General features: G+C 48.8%; 1 long non-coding RNA gene and 1 gene segment (V, D, J or C); one reads left to right on the forward strand and one right to left on the reverse strand.

Annotated features, from left to right (window-relative positions):
- The first annotated feature begins 1252 nt into the window (after positions 1 to 1252).
- LOC128919379 (uncharacterized) lies at positions 1253 to 6562 on the forward strand. The gene is made up of 3 exons (XR_008469890.1): positions 1253 to 1296; positions 5704 to 5885; positions 6334 to 6562. It is a non-coding gene; the product is annotated as an uncharacterized LOC128919379 (long non-coding RNA).
- Positions 6563 to 10088: 3526 nt separating this feature from the next.
- On the reverse strand, positions 10089 to 11484 carry LOC128919484 (T cell receptor alpha variable 1-1-like). The segment is given in 3 exon segments: positions 10089 to 10113; positions 10217 to 10535; positions 11412 to 11484. Coding segments are annotated over 3 exon segments (393 nt in total).
- Positions 11485 to 14030: the final 2546 nt, after the last annotated feature.

Consider the following 14030-nt stretch of genomic DNA (forward strand, 5'->3'; position numbering starts at 1 on the left):
GGTTTAGATTTGACATTAGGAAGAAGTTCTTTACAATGAGGGTGGTGAGACACTGGCCCAGGTTGCCCAGAGCAGTGGTGGAGGCCCCATCCCTGGAGACATTCAAGGCCAGGCTTGATGAGGCTCTGAGCAACCTCATCTTGTTGAAGATGTCCCCGCTTCCTGCAGGGGGGTTGGACTAGATGGCCTTCAAAGATCCCTTCCAACCCAACACATTCTATGATTCTGTGAAGTGGAAAAGTTTTTTTCTAGTTTGTGGAAGACATGGGATGTTTCGGAGAAGCAGCAGAGACAGGGAAAGGGAAGGATCAAGGCAATTTGGCCAGGAGCAAGCACGGGAAGACAGAGACAGCAATAAGAGGGGCCAATCCCATGTGACCATGTATCAGATGCATGTGCTGGCCTGGCCATGCCTGTTGCTCTGCCTTGTTTGTCACCTGCCAGGAGTTCCCTGGGAACGCAGTTATCAAGTCCAGTTGGGACAGAGAGCAGGGCTGATCCTTCCCTGTGTGACTCAGAAGCCTCTGCCCATGGGTTTGACCACCTCTGTCAGCTGCTCGAGCCACACAGAGTTCCCCGGGGACTGGCTGGAGGCCAGAGGCCTCCTGCCAGCTCTCATTCCCCTCAGACCTCCAGCCCCTTAGGGCAACTCAGTAAATTCCGTTCTGACTCACTCCTCCAGGAGGAACCTGGCATGCCTTGAGGCTGTGCTCAGTGTGTCCAGGACAAGTGTTTACCCTGTCTCCTGGGCACCAACTGCAAATGTGTGGAATCCTGTCAAAGAAGCTCGTGGTCTCACCACTGAGCCCCTGTGGGGAGTGTTTGAAGGTGCCTCTGACCTCAACATGCCCTTCTCCTGCTGCTGGGGAGCTTCATCTCCTGACCCCATGGGATGACTTTGTAACACTAGCAGGAACATTTGGGCAGGAGTGTGAAATTCGGTAGCTGGCTCACTCAGTTTTCCATTCTATATATCTGAGCTTTTAAAGAGTAAAAAAATGTGAAAACCGTAATAAATAAAATCATTGCTTGCTTAATAAACTAATTTGATTAATTGGACCGGTTCCTGTCAATTATTGGGCCACAATCTATAACGAATTTGGTGCCGTGACTCGAATAGAGGCAATTTGGCTGTAAACCTCACAGGGGGGGTGCCCCGCTGAGTAAGCGGCCCCTGTTGGGGGTTTTTACACCCAAAACCTCTACCGACGAACTCGAAATTCGGCAGCAAGCAAATAAAAGCGGGCAACCCCGTAAACTTTGTGCACGAAGACCCGAACGAAGACTCAGGAGTGAGTAAGTATAGGCCGGTGATCCATTCGGTTGGGGTTGGGTATCCTGGAGTGTGCCTGTGTGAGACGTCCACTTGAGGACGAAGCAAGTGCGGACCCCTTAGTAGTGCGGTTCCCATCTCCCGCGAGGGACTGGGCCACGAACAGGGGGAAAAGATTGTGTGTGTGTGTGAAGGCACTCTGGAAGATGGGACAGAAGAAAAGCAAGCCTTCTGATCCCATGGGTGGGTCGGTGCCTAAGGTTAGGTTACCCCAGATACCGCCAGACAGTTCGTTAGGATTAAAGATTAAATATTGGGATGATTACCCTTCTAGGCAGGGTAAGGATAAAGCAAAAATGATACGTTATTGTATGGAAGTTTGGGGTGGGAAACAAATTAGAAGTGACCACCTGTATTGGCCCGTTTTTGGGTCCTTTGAAGATTGGATATGCCAGGCTTTACCTATTTATGTTAATTCTAAGGAACCCTTTAGCCTGGAGGAGAGTGAATATGCACACTTGTGGATAAGGTCAGAGACTAGAGTAAATCTATATCACTTGAGAGAGAAGAAACAGGGGGGTAGGAAAAAACCCAATTTGTATCTAAATCATGAACGGACATTAGAAAGAAGCTGGAGAAAGTGGAGGATTGGCAGGATAGGGGTTTGGATGAATTGTTAAGGGAAGCCCAGAAAGTGTATGTCCGCAGGGAGGAGGAAATACATAAGAAACAAGCCAGAATGTTGGTAGCTGCAGTCAGAGAAGGGCAAAGGACGTCAACCCCTGGAAAAGGGTTTGAAGCTTGCCAGATAAGACAGGAGACCCGAAAACCTTTAAGAGGGAGAGAATGGGGAACTGTGGTTTGTTTTTATTGTGGAGGAAAAGGGCATGTTAAAAAGGACTGCAGAAAGAGAATGATGGATGAGAAAATGTTCAAAAACTAGGGGTGTCAGGGGCTCTATTTGCTGGGAACCCGAGGAAAAAAAAAAAAAAAAAAAAAAACCAGAGCCCTTGATAAAACTAAAAGTGGGTGCCCAGCAACAAGAAATTGAGTTCCTAGTGGACTCGGGAGCAGAAAGATCTACCGTTCAAAAATTGCCCCAAGGATGTAAAATATCCTTGGCGACTATACAGGTTATTGGAGCAAAAGGAGAACCTTTTGGAATACCCGTAATAAAGGATGTGTTTTTTGAAACCCATTCTAAGGTAGGGGTGGGGTCCCTGCTACTCATGCCTGAAGCAGACTATAATTTATTGGGCCGAGATTTGATGATTGAATTAGGAATTGGCTTAGAAGTAAAAAATGAAACACTAAAAAAATTAAACTGTGTCCCTTACGAGTAAGAGATGAAGAGAAAATAAATCCTGAAGTCTAGTACACCCCGGAAACAGTAGGTAAGTTAGATATTGAACCCTTTTCAGTAACAATAAGGAACCCAGAAATACCAGTCAGGATAAAACAATACCCCCTTCCTAGAGAAGGGAGGCTATGTTTGAAACCTGAGATCCAAAGATTACTTGAAAAGGGGTTGCTAGAGCCCTGTATGTCTCCTTTTAATACTCCCATCCTGCCTGTAAAAAAAGCCAGATGGAAAATATAGGTTAGTACATGACTTACGAGAAATTAACCAGAGAACAATAGCTAGATTCCCGGTGGTGGCGAATCCACACGCCCTCCTGAGTCAAATAGGGCCCGATAATCAATGGCATAGTGCAATAGATCTGAAGGATGCATTCTGGGCATGCCCTCTCAAAGAAGTAAGAGATTACTTTGCTTTTGAATGGGAAGACCCAGATAACCATCGGAAACAACAATTACGGCGGACGGTATTGCCCCAAGGGTTTACCGAATCTCCGAACTTGTTCGGACAAGCCTTAGAACAAATCCTGAAGGGGTATGAGTTAAGTGAAGGAGTCACACTGGTCCAATATGTGGATGATTTGCTCCTAGCTGGTGATAGTGAAGAAAAAGTGAGGCAGGAAAGTATTAAGTTACTAAATTTTTTGAGTTTACAAGGATTGAAGGTATCAAAATCAAAACTACAATTTGTTGAGAAAGAAGTAAAATATCTGGGACACAGACTAAGCAAGGGAACTAAGAAATTAGACCCCGAAAGGGTGAATGGCATATTGTCATTACCGGCTCCTAGAACTAAAAGACAGGTTAGGCAATTATTAGGTCTCTTTGGCTATTGCAGGCAATGGATTGAGAACTATAGCAAAAAGGTGAAGTTCCTCTATACCAAATTAACTAAGGATGGATTATTGAAATGGTCGGAGGATGATGATAAACAATTAGAAACACTAAAAACTGATTTAGTAAATGCCCCAGTTTTGAGCCTGCCAGACATAAAGAAACCATTTTATCTATTTATCAATGTTGATGAAGGGGCCGCATTTGGGGTATTAGCACAAGAATGGGCAGGAAGAAAGAAACCTGTGGGATACTTATCTAAACTCCTGGACCCTGTAAGTAGGGGTTGGCCTACCTGCCTTCAAGCGGTAGTAGCCGCAGCCCTTTTGGTAGAGGAAGCCCATAAAATTACCTTTGGAGGAGAATTGAGGGTATTATCACCTCACAACATCAGGGGAATTTTGCAACAAAAAGCTGACAAATGGATAACAGACGCCCGGCTCCTAAAATATGAAGGCATCCTAATCTCCTCTCCCAAACTGGAACTCGAGGTAACAAGCGTGCAGAATCCAGCACAGTTTTTGTATGGGGAGCCGAGTGACAAAATAAATCATGATTGTCTTTACAACATTGAGGAGCAAACAAAAATCAGACCAAATTTAGATGAGGAAGAACTTGGAGAAGGAGAAAAGCTATTTGTAGATGGATCATCCCGGGTAGTTGAAGGAAAGAGAAAATCAGGATTTGCAATCATTGATGGAAAAAACATTTAGTGTAATAGAATCAGGACCTCTGAGTCCTAGTTGGTCTGCACAGGCTTGTGAACTATATGCTGTATTAAGAGCCTTGCAACTTTTAAAAGGTAAAATTGGAACCATATATACGGATTCAAAATATGCCTTTGGCGTAGTGCATACTTTTGGAAAAATTTGGGAAGAAAGGGGTTTAATAAATTCTCAAGGAAAAGGATTAATACACCAGGAATTAATAATCCAGGTTTTACAAGCATTACGAGGACCAGCGGGAATAGCCGTAGTACATTTAAAAGGACACCAAAAAGGATTAAGCCCATTAGTCAGAGGAAACAATCTTGCTGATCAAGAAGCAAAAAGAGCGGCATTAATGGTGATCCAGACTAAAAGAACTCGGGAGGACTGTATAACTTGTGGAAAGGAATCAGACGAATTCCCATGTTATGAGTGTTGGAAGGATTTTGGAATCGATGCAGTCCCTTGCAGATGTCTAATTTATGATGAATGTGACAACCCCAAGTATAGCCATTGCCATCTACACGGAAAAATTCACTCAATCCTGAGTTTTACAGTGCAGGAAAAAGATAAGCTGACTCAGATGGGAATCAGGGAGACAGAAAAAGGAAAGTGGAAACTCCCGGATGGCCGGGAAGTTCTCCCAAAACCTCTGGCTTTGAAAATCATGCAAAAACTCCATGAGAACACCCATTGGGGAACTCAGGCGTTAGTGGATCAGTTTGCCACAAATATGTGCATTGGTGTATACAATATAGCAAAGAGAATAGTTAGCGAATGTATGACATGCAAAAGGGTCAATAAACATCAGTTACGGGAAAAAGCCCTGGGGGGAAGAGAACTGGCTCACAAACCATTTGCTAAAATCCAGCTAGACTTCACTGAACTTCCAAAGGTGGGACGATATAAATACTTATTAGTAATCATAGACCACCTAACCCATTTTGTGGAAGCATTCCCGACAGCTAGAGCCACCGCTCAAACCGTAGTGAAGACTTTGCTGGAAAATATAATCCCTAGGTATGGATCCATTGAGGTAATAGACTCTGATAGGGGCTCCCATTTTGTTTCAAAAATAGCAAGGGAAGCTCTCTCCTCTTTGGGGACAAAATGGGAATATCATACTCCCTGGCATCCACAAAGCTCGGGAAAGGTAGAAAGAGTAAATGAGGAAATAAAGAAACAGCTCACAAAATTGATGTTAGAAACTAAGATGTCATGGGTAAAGTGCCTCCCCTTAGCACTATTGAATATAAGAACACAGCCCTGAACTGATGTAGGAATTTCCCCCTTTGAAATGTTATATGGGATGCCATACGATTTAGAAATTCCGCAGGACCACCCCCAACTTGAAAATTCACAAATTAGACCTTATATAATTCAACTCATGGCTAGGAGAGTAAAGCTGCGGAATAAGGGCTTAGTAGTACAGAGACCCCCCCTTGGATGTCGCCATGCATAACATAAAGCCAGGAGACAAAGTGCTAATCAAATCATGGAAAGAGTCCCCATTAACCCCCCGTTGGGAAGGGCCCTATCTCGTTTTACTCACCACAGAAACAGCCATCCGGACAGCAGAGAGAGGCTGGACTCATGCGAGCCACGTAAAAGGACCATTAAAAGACTATTCTTGGGAAGTGACAAGCCCGCCTGGAGATCTGAAGATTGCCTTCAGGAGGTTGTAAATGGACACACATATAACTGTGGTACAAGTGAGCGACTACAGCATATCAGTGGGGTACGGTTATGGTGATACAGGGGACATAAGAATCAAGTGTGACATTCTGAGCTGTAATTGTTATCCTTTTTATTTGTTTTATTTGTAAAGGGTGTCGAGAACGGAGGGGGACCCATTGCCGTTACGGGATACCCCCTCGAGGGGTTTGCCAACCTTGTGGGGACAAAGAGCGTGAGCTCACCAAATTGGCTCTAGACATAAAAATATTTAATGGTGAAATCCAGGAGCAATCTAGTGAATGGCGGGAGATATTTGCACGGGGTATTAAACCCGAGTACTATAGCTATCACCCTAGCGAACCTGCTCCATTTGTAATTGACATTATTAAAGTGTGTTGTCGCAAGACACTTAAAGGGGTTCAGTGCGATTCACCTGAAATGCACAGAAGCAAGCGACTAAAAATTGCATTTATTCTCCTGAAGACTACCCCTGCTGCCGAGAAGATGATACCCCTCGTGGCTCGAAGCAACCGAGTCGACAAGCGAGGCAGAGGAGTAAAAAGCTGTGGAGAACAGAACCCAAAGAGTGGGACTGTACAAAGACACTGGGAGGACTGCCTCAGTGTTAACCAAGGGAATCGCACGAAATGCCCCGGGAGGAGTGATAGCATTGAAAAGGACTGGGTAATTGGAGTGAGTGTTCAAACTAAACTTATTAGCCGGCCGGGTTTCCACCCTTCTCGCCACACTCTAATTTTAATTTTACTAAATCTTGTAGGTGTCTTATTGTTTGCACAGCAAGGGGCCTTGTGTGTTGCTCTGGATGAGGAATGCTGCGTATATGCAGATCACACTGGAGTAGTTAGAGACACCATGACAAAACTATGAGAAGGATTAGAAAAAAGAAAGAAAGAAAGAGAAGCACAGCAAAATTGGTATGAATCTTGGTTCAATTATTCCCCATGGATGACTACGCTATTGTCTACCATCGCGGGACCTATGATACTATTAATTTTGGGATTAACATTTGGCCCTTGTATATTGAACAAAGTAATTGAAATTGTAAAGGGCAGACTGGAAGCTGCCCATTTAATGCTTATCAGGGCTAAATACGAGCCACTAGATAAGGAACCAGCAATAGAAGAAACATTAGCTTTAAGTCACGCTGAACTCCAAAGATTTGATGAACAAAATGGTAAATAAAAAAAAAAAAGGGGGGGGGATTGTAATAAATAAAATCATGTTTGTTAATCAAATCAGGCTTTCTTAAAGGCTGGTGAAAAATTACAATGTTTCGACTCTTCACATACTTAAATCGCAGGCATCCAGTGTGCTATCTGGTGCGCTTTGACACCTCAAGGCCTAAATCACAGGCATCTGGTGTGCTTTAACACTTCAAAGGGAAGAGCTAAGTTGTGAGATAAGCTGAAAAGAGTCTCCCCAAGGATACTGATAAAGATGAGGAGCCTTCAGCCTCACGACCACCAGGAGGCGGGACAAGACCGACCCCCTAGCAACACGTCGCTCGGACACAGAATATACCAGGATTGACACATATACGGGAACCAGAAGAGTATATAATCAGCTACTTTCGGGAAGTGGGTGTGCGCCGTTGGCGGAGCAAAGACTCCCCGGCCGCCCAGCGCTGTTTTGCTTGCTGCCGCTTGCTTAATAAACTAATTTGATTAATTGGACTGGTTCCTGTCAATTATTGGGCCACAATCTATAACAAACCCTTTCTGGCTGTCCTTTTCTAAGGCAGGTTTGGCATTGGCAACTGCGCCCTGGAGTCTCCGTGGTTGCAGAACAGCCAAAAGCAGCTGCTCAGGGCTCCCTCGGCATCCTCGTGGGGAAAGTCAAAAGGCCCAGAATAGGCCCTGTATGTTCCATGTCAGCAGTGGGCGGTCCGTGCGGCAGGAGAGAGGGCTGGGCGGCTGCCCGTGGGGCAGGAGGATCTCTGCCGCCCGCAGCCCTTTGCAGAGCAGAAAGGCGCTGCTCCTGGCCGGGCGCCAGCGGGGCCGGCGGCTGCCATCGCTCCTTGCCGGGCCCCGCCGGACACGGCCAGCGCTCCGGGCACCATTTCTGCCCCGGCGGCGGCGGCAGTGCGGCGGGGGATTTCTCTGTGCGTCCCTCTGGGCGTGCGGGGTTGCCGCTGCCGGGGCCGGGGCCGGTCAGGCGGGGGAACCGGCCTGGGTCGTGGGGCCAGTTGTGGCCGTTTGGGGCGAGGCGGCCCCGGTGGGCGGAGCGGCAGCGCCTCCTGTCGAGCCCGCGCAGGGCTGTTCCCCAGGCCCCAACACACACGCCCGGCCCCGCCCGCGCCGGTTCCTGCCCGGCCGCAGCCCCGGCTCCTCTCCCCGTAATACACGGCTGCGTCCCCGCCCCGGGGCCGGGCGAGCCACAGGGCGCTGGAGCGGCGGTCTGCCGACACCCACAGCCGCCCCTGGCGGGTCCCGCAGCTCTTTGGAGTCTTTGTGAGTGCTCAGGAGCAATGCAGGGCCTCGTCCCGGCATCTGACAGTACCAGTAGATGAACTCCATGGTCTGTATATTGGGGTGCGAGCAAGTGATGTTGATTTCGGTGCCCTCGGTGGTCTCTGCCGACGGCTCCTGCAGCACCTGGGCTCTGCCCACAGCCACTGCCGAGAAAGAGAAGGAAAGAACAAAAATCAAGAATGGTCGCCCAGCTCTGATGGCTCTTTTCCCCAAGAAATCGTTACAAAGAGTGGCAGTGAGACAGAGACAGACTGGCACAACTGGCGATAGGGAGCTCATCAACAGGGATGGAGAGTGATCCAGGCGTGTGTGGAACAAGGAGAGCAGTCTGGGAGGGAAATTGCAAATGATGCCTGGAGAGACAGAAGGAAAGTCAGGTGCATGGGTGGATGGATGAATGATGAGAGACAGAAGGACAGGAAAGGTGAGTGTGTTACAGTGAAGGATGGAGGGATGAATTCAGAAGTATAAAAGGTGAATGCACAGGGGGATGAGTGGATGTATGGCACGATGCAGAAAGCAAACTTGTGCCTACATATATGACAGAAGCAGAGGGTGAGAAAGGGACCTCAGGGAGCAGGAAGAGGGCTTAGGGATGGTAGTTGCATGGAGAGATGGGTCAGAAGATCAATGAGGGAAGAGAGGAAGAGTAGAGAGGTAGAGGGGTTCTTAGAGTGAAGGAGAGAGGGCTATATTGAGGGCAATAAGTACTGTTGAATGCACAGGGGAAGGAGAGGGTGCATGAACAATCAGGCGTGCATGCAAGGAGGCTCGTACCAATAGAGGTGGTGAAGAAAGAGGGAGAAGAAGAATAGGAAGACTCGGAGGGTTTGGAAAGGGGCACAAAAGATGTCAGACGCAGGAGGGGGAAAGAGAGGCTGAAGAAGGAGAGGGAAGAGTTGGCGCTGTGCTCCCCGGGGAACCCGCCGGGCACAGCCCTGGCCCCATCCACCACGGCCAGACCCACGCACCCAGCAGCAGCGCGGCCAGCCCCGCCAGCCCTGTGCCCTGGCACTGCCGCATCCCGCTGCTCTGCCATCCGCCCCTCGCTGCCCCCCGCCAGCCCTGGCTCTCTGCTCCGGCCACTCCGGCTCCTCTCAACCGCCTCCTCTCCTCTCCACCGCCGCCAGCTCCGCCCCAGCTTTCCCTTGAGATGTTTCCTTTGTTTCCCCCACCACAGTACCCAGGGATTAAAGGACAGAAGGACCCTCTAGGGGAAGAGAGCAGTGCTCAGACACAATTTGATCATTTGTGACTGAGCAGATCCAGGACACTTGCTACCAAAAGTGCCAGTTCATCACAGCAGATGAGCAGGAGGAACTGAGCAGCTCCCACTAGAATGTTTAACGTCCCCAGCGAGAACAGGGGAATGAGGATGCGTGGAGGCCCCATGCTGAGATCTGCTTACGTGAAGAAAAGGTACAGCATCTCTTTACATCAACCGCCATGGCCAATGTTCAAGAGGGAAATAACACAATGGAACCAGTTTTAAGGTGTCACCATCTCGAGACAAGACAAACTCAGCCGCTGTCGGGGAGGATATATGTGCCTGTGGTTATTAGGAGTGGCGAAGACGAATAAATCGCTAATATGTACATGCAACGGCTCATGTGCGTGCTGCTTGTGTTTTACCAGACTTCCAATGCATTGGCTATAGGAAGACTGTGCCTTCATTTAGTGTGGTATGGGACTATTTAAGACCATGGTTGCATAAATCAATGTGTGGAATGGACAGAAAACATTCCATCACAGGATCTTGTCCTGCAGATCCCTGGGTGTACAGAGGAAGCAGCACTGCCAGGGCACACCTGACAGCCCCTTCCCCCACCCTCAGCCTTGCACAGACACATCCCCTCCCTCCCCTGGGTTCTTGCACAGCCAAGGAAGCTCCCTGCACCGGGGTGTCACACACTGCACAGAGGTACAAGGCACTGTCAGAGAGCTTGACTTCCTCCAGCTGGAGGAGGCTGTATTTCTCCATGGTGTTCAGCACAGTGGTGAGATGGCCACTGGGCTTGCGGCCAGCTGCTACCTGATAGGAGACCAGCTGGGGACCTTGGCCTTTCTTCTGCTGGTACCAAAGCAAGGCATAAAAGCTGGAAGTCTGGTATGTGCAGGTTGTCTGGAAGGTGTCTCCCTGCTTCACTGTGACTTGTCCTTCTTGCTGGGTGACAGTGATCTGTCCCATGGTGCCTGGAAGAAAGCGAAGGTCAGCAGCTCAGCAGGGGAAGAAAACCACCAGCACATGTGAAAAGTAAGCATAGAAGGCTCCCTGTCATCTGCCTTAGAGGAAAATCCTGAGGCCTGGGGACAGTCAGGTGGAGAGGAGTTTGAGTAGCAATGTGGAGCTCTGAGCTCAGTGTGGATCTTGAGAAGAGCTGTGCTGAGTCCCTGCTCCTCCTTGCTCCTCCTGCTCCTCCTCCCTGCTCCTGCTCCTACTACCCAGAGAACCAGGGAACAGCCTTTCATGCCTAGAGTTTGCATGCTGGGACCAGCACAACTCCATCATGTTGAGGCATCCATAGGGCTCTGTCAAAAAGATTCATCCTGCTTCCCCATCCCTCTCATCTCTGAGGGCTCCTAGCTCCCTGAGTATATACAATGGTGAGCTGAATGGTAGAAAGATGGATCCCCGACTGAGTCAACAACCAGGGGAAAACTGGAAGCCATGGCAGACATAAGCCATCCAGGAGGCAGAATGGGACACCCAGTTAATGTCAGTGGGATGAGAGCATACAAGTTCTGCTGATTTGCATTGGAAAGAAAAAGTGTGAGAGTGCAGAGAGAGGTGAGTTCTCCTATGGTGAGAGCAGGTGGATCAGAAGAGAGAGGCAGAGAGAAAGGTATTGAAGGTGAGAGAAGAGCAGCAGAAGAGGTCTGAGGTGTCTCTCCTCTCTCCTTTCAAACAGTAAGAGCGTCTTGAGAAAAATGGTGCAAAACCACAAATGTGAGCTGGTATTTCACAGTGTTTTCCTGTAATTCAAGAGTTGTTCTCTGCATGATCCTGATCAGGCTGGCAAGGGTTTCCTTGGGGGAAGAAGGATGCATTTATAGAAAGCCAGGACTTACCCAGCAGTTGCCCCAGGAAGGCCGTGAGGATGAGAGATCCAAGGTGCATGTCGACATCAACCCACCTCTTTGTGGAGTGAGACAGAGTCAGAAAACCCCCTCCCAGCCCCGAGATAACAGAGCTGCCGGAAACAATGTTGTTGGGGGAGCCAAGGAAGCAGCGGGGAAGAGCAGTGATCTGTTCTTCCTGTGCCTCAGATGCTGCTTCTGAGTTTCTCCCTCCTCCAGCAGCAACACCTGTGGCTCCCTCAGCCAGTGGCATTCTCAGCATTTCCCTATGAAGAGTCCCTGTGGGCTCTGCGTGTCCCAGTGGTGGGGAGAGGCTGTTCCCGGTGAGCTCACAGAGGAGTCCCCTCCTCCCCAGTGAGAATCCCCTGCTCTTCTGAACACCGGTGCTGGCTTATATTGGACGTCAGGGGTTTCTTCCACAGTGAAGTTTCAGAACTTTGCCTGGGGGCCTGAGCTCTTTGGGGACACTGCTATTTCCTTTGGGAACAGAAGTCTCTTCCATTTCTCTCACTTCTTCCCATTATTTCCTCAGCTACCTGGGAAAAACAACTCTCCCCCAGATTCCCCCAAACACAAGATGAAAGCTGCTGTGCAGCAGCCCAGGGCTTCTGGCTCTGTCCTATTCTGGTGGGATAACCCAGAGTGTGAGAGAAGAACCTGGCTCCAGAACTGATGTGTAGATGCCACAAACCCAGAGATGATAAGGACGATTTACCCTAGGAAAATGGTATAAGTTCACTGGAAAGCAGGATGAGGGATGAGTGGTGACACCCACTCCCAGGGAGAACATGGGGCACCCATTGGAGTGCTGCACTGCGAGGGCTATGGATAGGGCAGCCCTGCACCCACAGCTGACAGGGCATGTGAAGGGGTGGGGGTACTGCAGGTGGGGACTCCTACACCCACCCCCTTGCCACAGGAACTCCAGAGTGATCCCATGCACCACTCATGGCAGAGGGACAAATTGTTCATTGTTGTTAAGTTAACCTGACCTGAGTAGATCCAGACCTGTGCTGTGCTGAGCTGTATATATCACTTGGCAAACTTGGCAATGCTGCCACAAACACGTCCTTGTCTTGATCTAGGAGTGAAGCACTGTGCTTTCATATAAATGCCCTTTTGATGAACAGTAGAAATTGGGAGTGGTTTATTTCTAAGGAAATGCCATGAAAACTCCAGAGATGACAATGCCTAAGATGAATCTCAGCATGGGCAGGATTTGCACTATGTGTTAAGACCCGACTCGAGCTCTACTTCATGCCCCAGAGCTGGGGCTCCCAGCACCTGAAGGGACATAACATCACCTGTGCTATGCCCCTTTACCTTCTTATCTCCAATTGGTGGTATTTTAGTCAAGACTCTGTGGAGGCAGAGTCCCATTCTTAATGGGATCAACATGCATGCATTAAAAAAAAACAACCAAAACCAAAAAACAAAAAACAACCAGAACTCCAAATTTCTAGTAGGAATTTCCCCTGTTCCAGACCATGGCCATTGCCTTTCACTGTTTCACTGTGCTCAAGAAGGAGTTTGGCTCCATCTGGCTCTTCATGCTCCAATCAAGTGTTAGAAAAAGCTCTCAACTTTAGTTTCTCTTTTGAAGGCTGAAGAAGGCCAGTCCTCTCAGACCCTCCTCATGTCTTGTGTTAAAGAAACACAGAATTAGTAAGTTTGGAAGGGATGTCTGGAGGTCAGTGGGTCCACACACCACCTCAGGAAGTGTGACCTAGACCTGGGTGCAAAGGACCATGTCCAGATGGATTTTGTATTCCTCCAAGGATGGAGACACCACAACCTCTCTGGCCACCCTGTGCCAGGGCTCCCTCACAGTGAAAAAGGGTTTCCTGGGGTTCAGACGGAGCCTCCGTTGTTTCAGTTTGTGCCAAATGCCTGTCACTGGACACCAGGGAGAAGAGCCTGGCTCCAGTTTCTTCACAGCTCCCTTTCAGCTATTTGTATGCCTTGATGAGATCTCCCCTGAGCCTTCTCTTCTTGGGGCTGAACGGGCCCAGTTCTCTCAGCCTACCAGAGATGCTCCGGTCTCTTCATCATTAAAGTGTCCCTTTGTTTGACTGACTCCATTACGGCTGTGACATGCACTTCCCTAGTTCTAACACACACCCCCTCACCCTCTGGAGTCACAAGCACACCCACATTTGTGCGTGTCTCAAATACCAACACAGGCCCTCAGCCCATCCAATAGCCCTGCCTGCAGCCTGGGCCCTCTTACCCAGCACTGGGGTCTCTGGCTAGACTAGGCTGTTTTTCTCTGACAGATACATGCAATCACCCGCTCCTCTCACAACCACCCTCACAATTGCAGATCCCTCAGATATTACCACCTCTCTAATAGCCATGCACTAGCCTTGAGCTCACTTACCCATCTCTGTCTCAGACTTTAGATGCAGCTTTTTCTCCCACTCTCTGGATTGGCCAGCTTGAAATATGCTGGTAGAGTCCACATAATCACCCATGCATGTCGGGTTCAATTCACCCAGGAGAAAACACACTGAAGTCCCTGCAGTCGTTGGTCCTTTGACCTCTCACACACACATATGCAGTGTGGTGCCTCCAGTTGCTGACAGCAAGAGATATGAGCCCTGGGACACG

The sequence above is a fragment of the Rissa tridactyla genome, chromosome 19 (genome assembly GCF_028500815.1).
Source record: "Rissa tridactyla isolate bRisTri1 chromosome 19, bRisTri1.patW.cur.20221130, whole genome shotgun sequence".
NCBI lineage: Eukaryota > Metazoa > Chordata > Aves > Charadriiformes > Laridae > Rissa > Rissa tridactyla.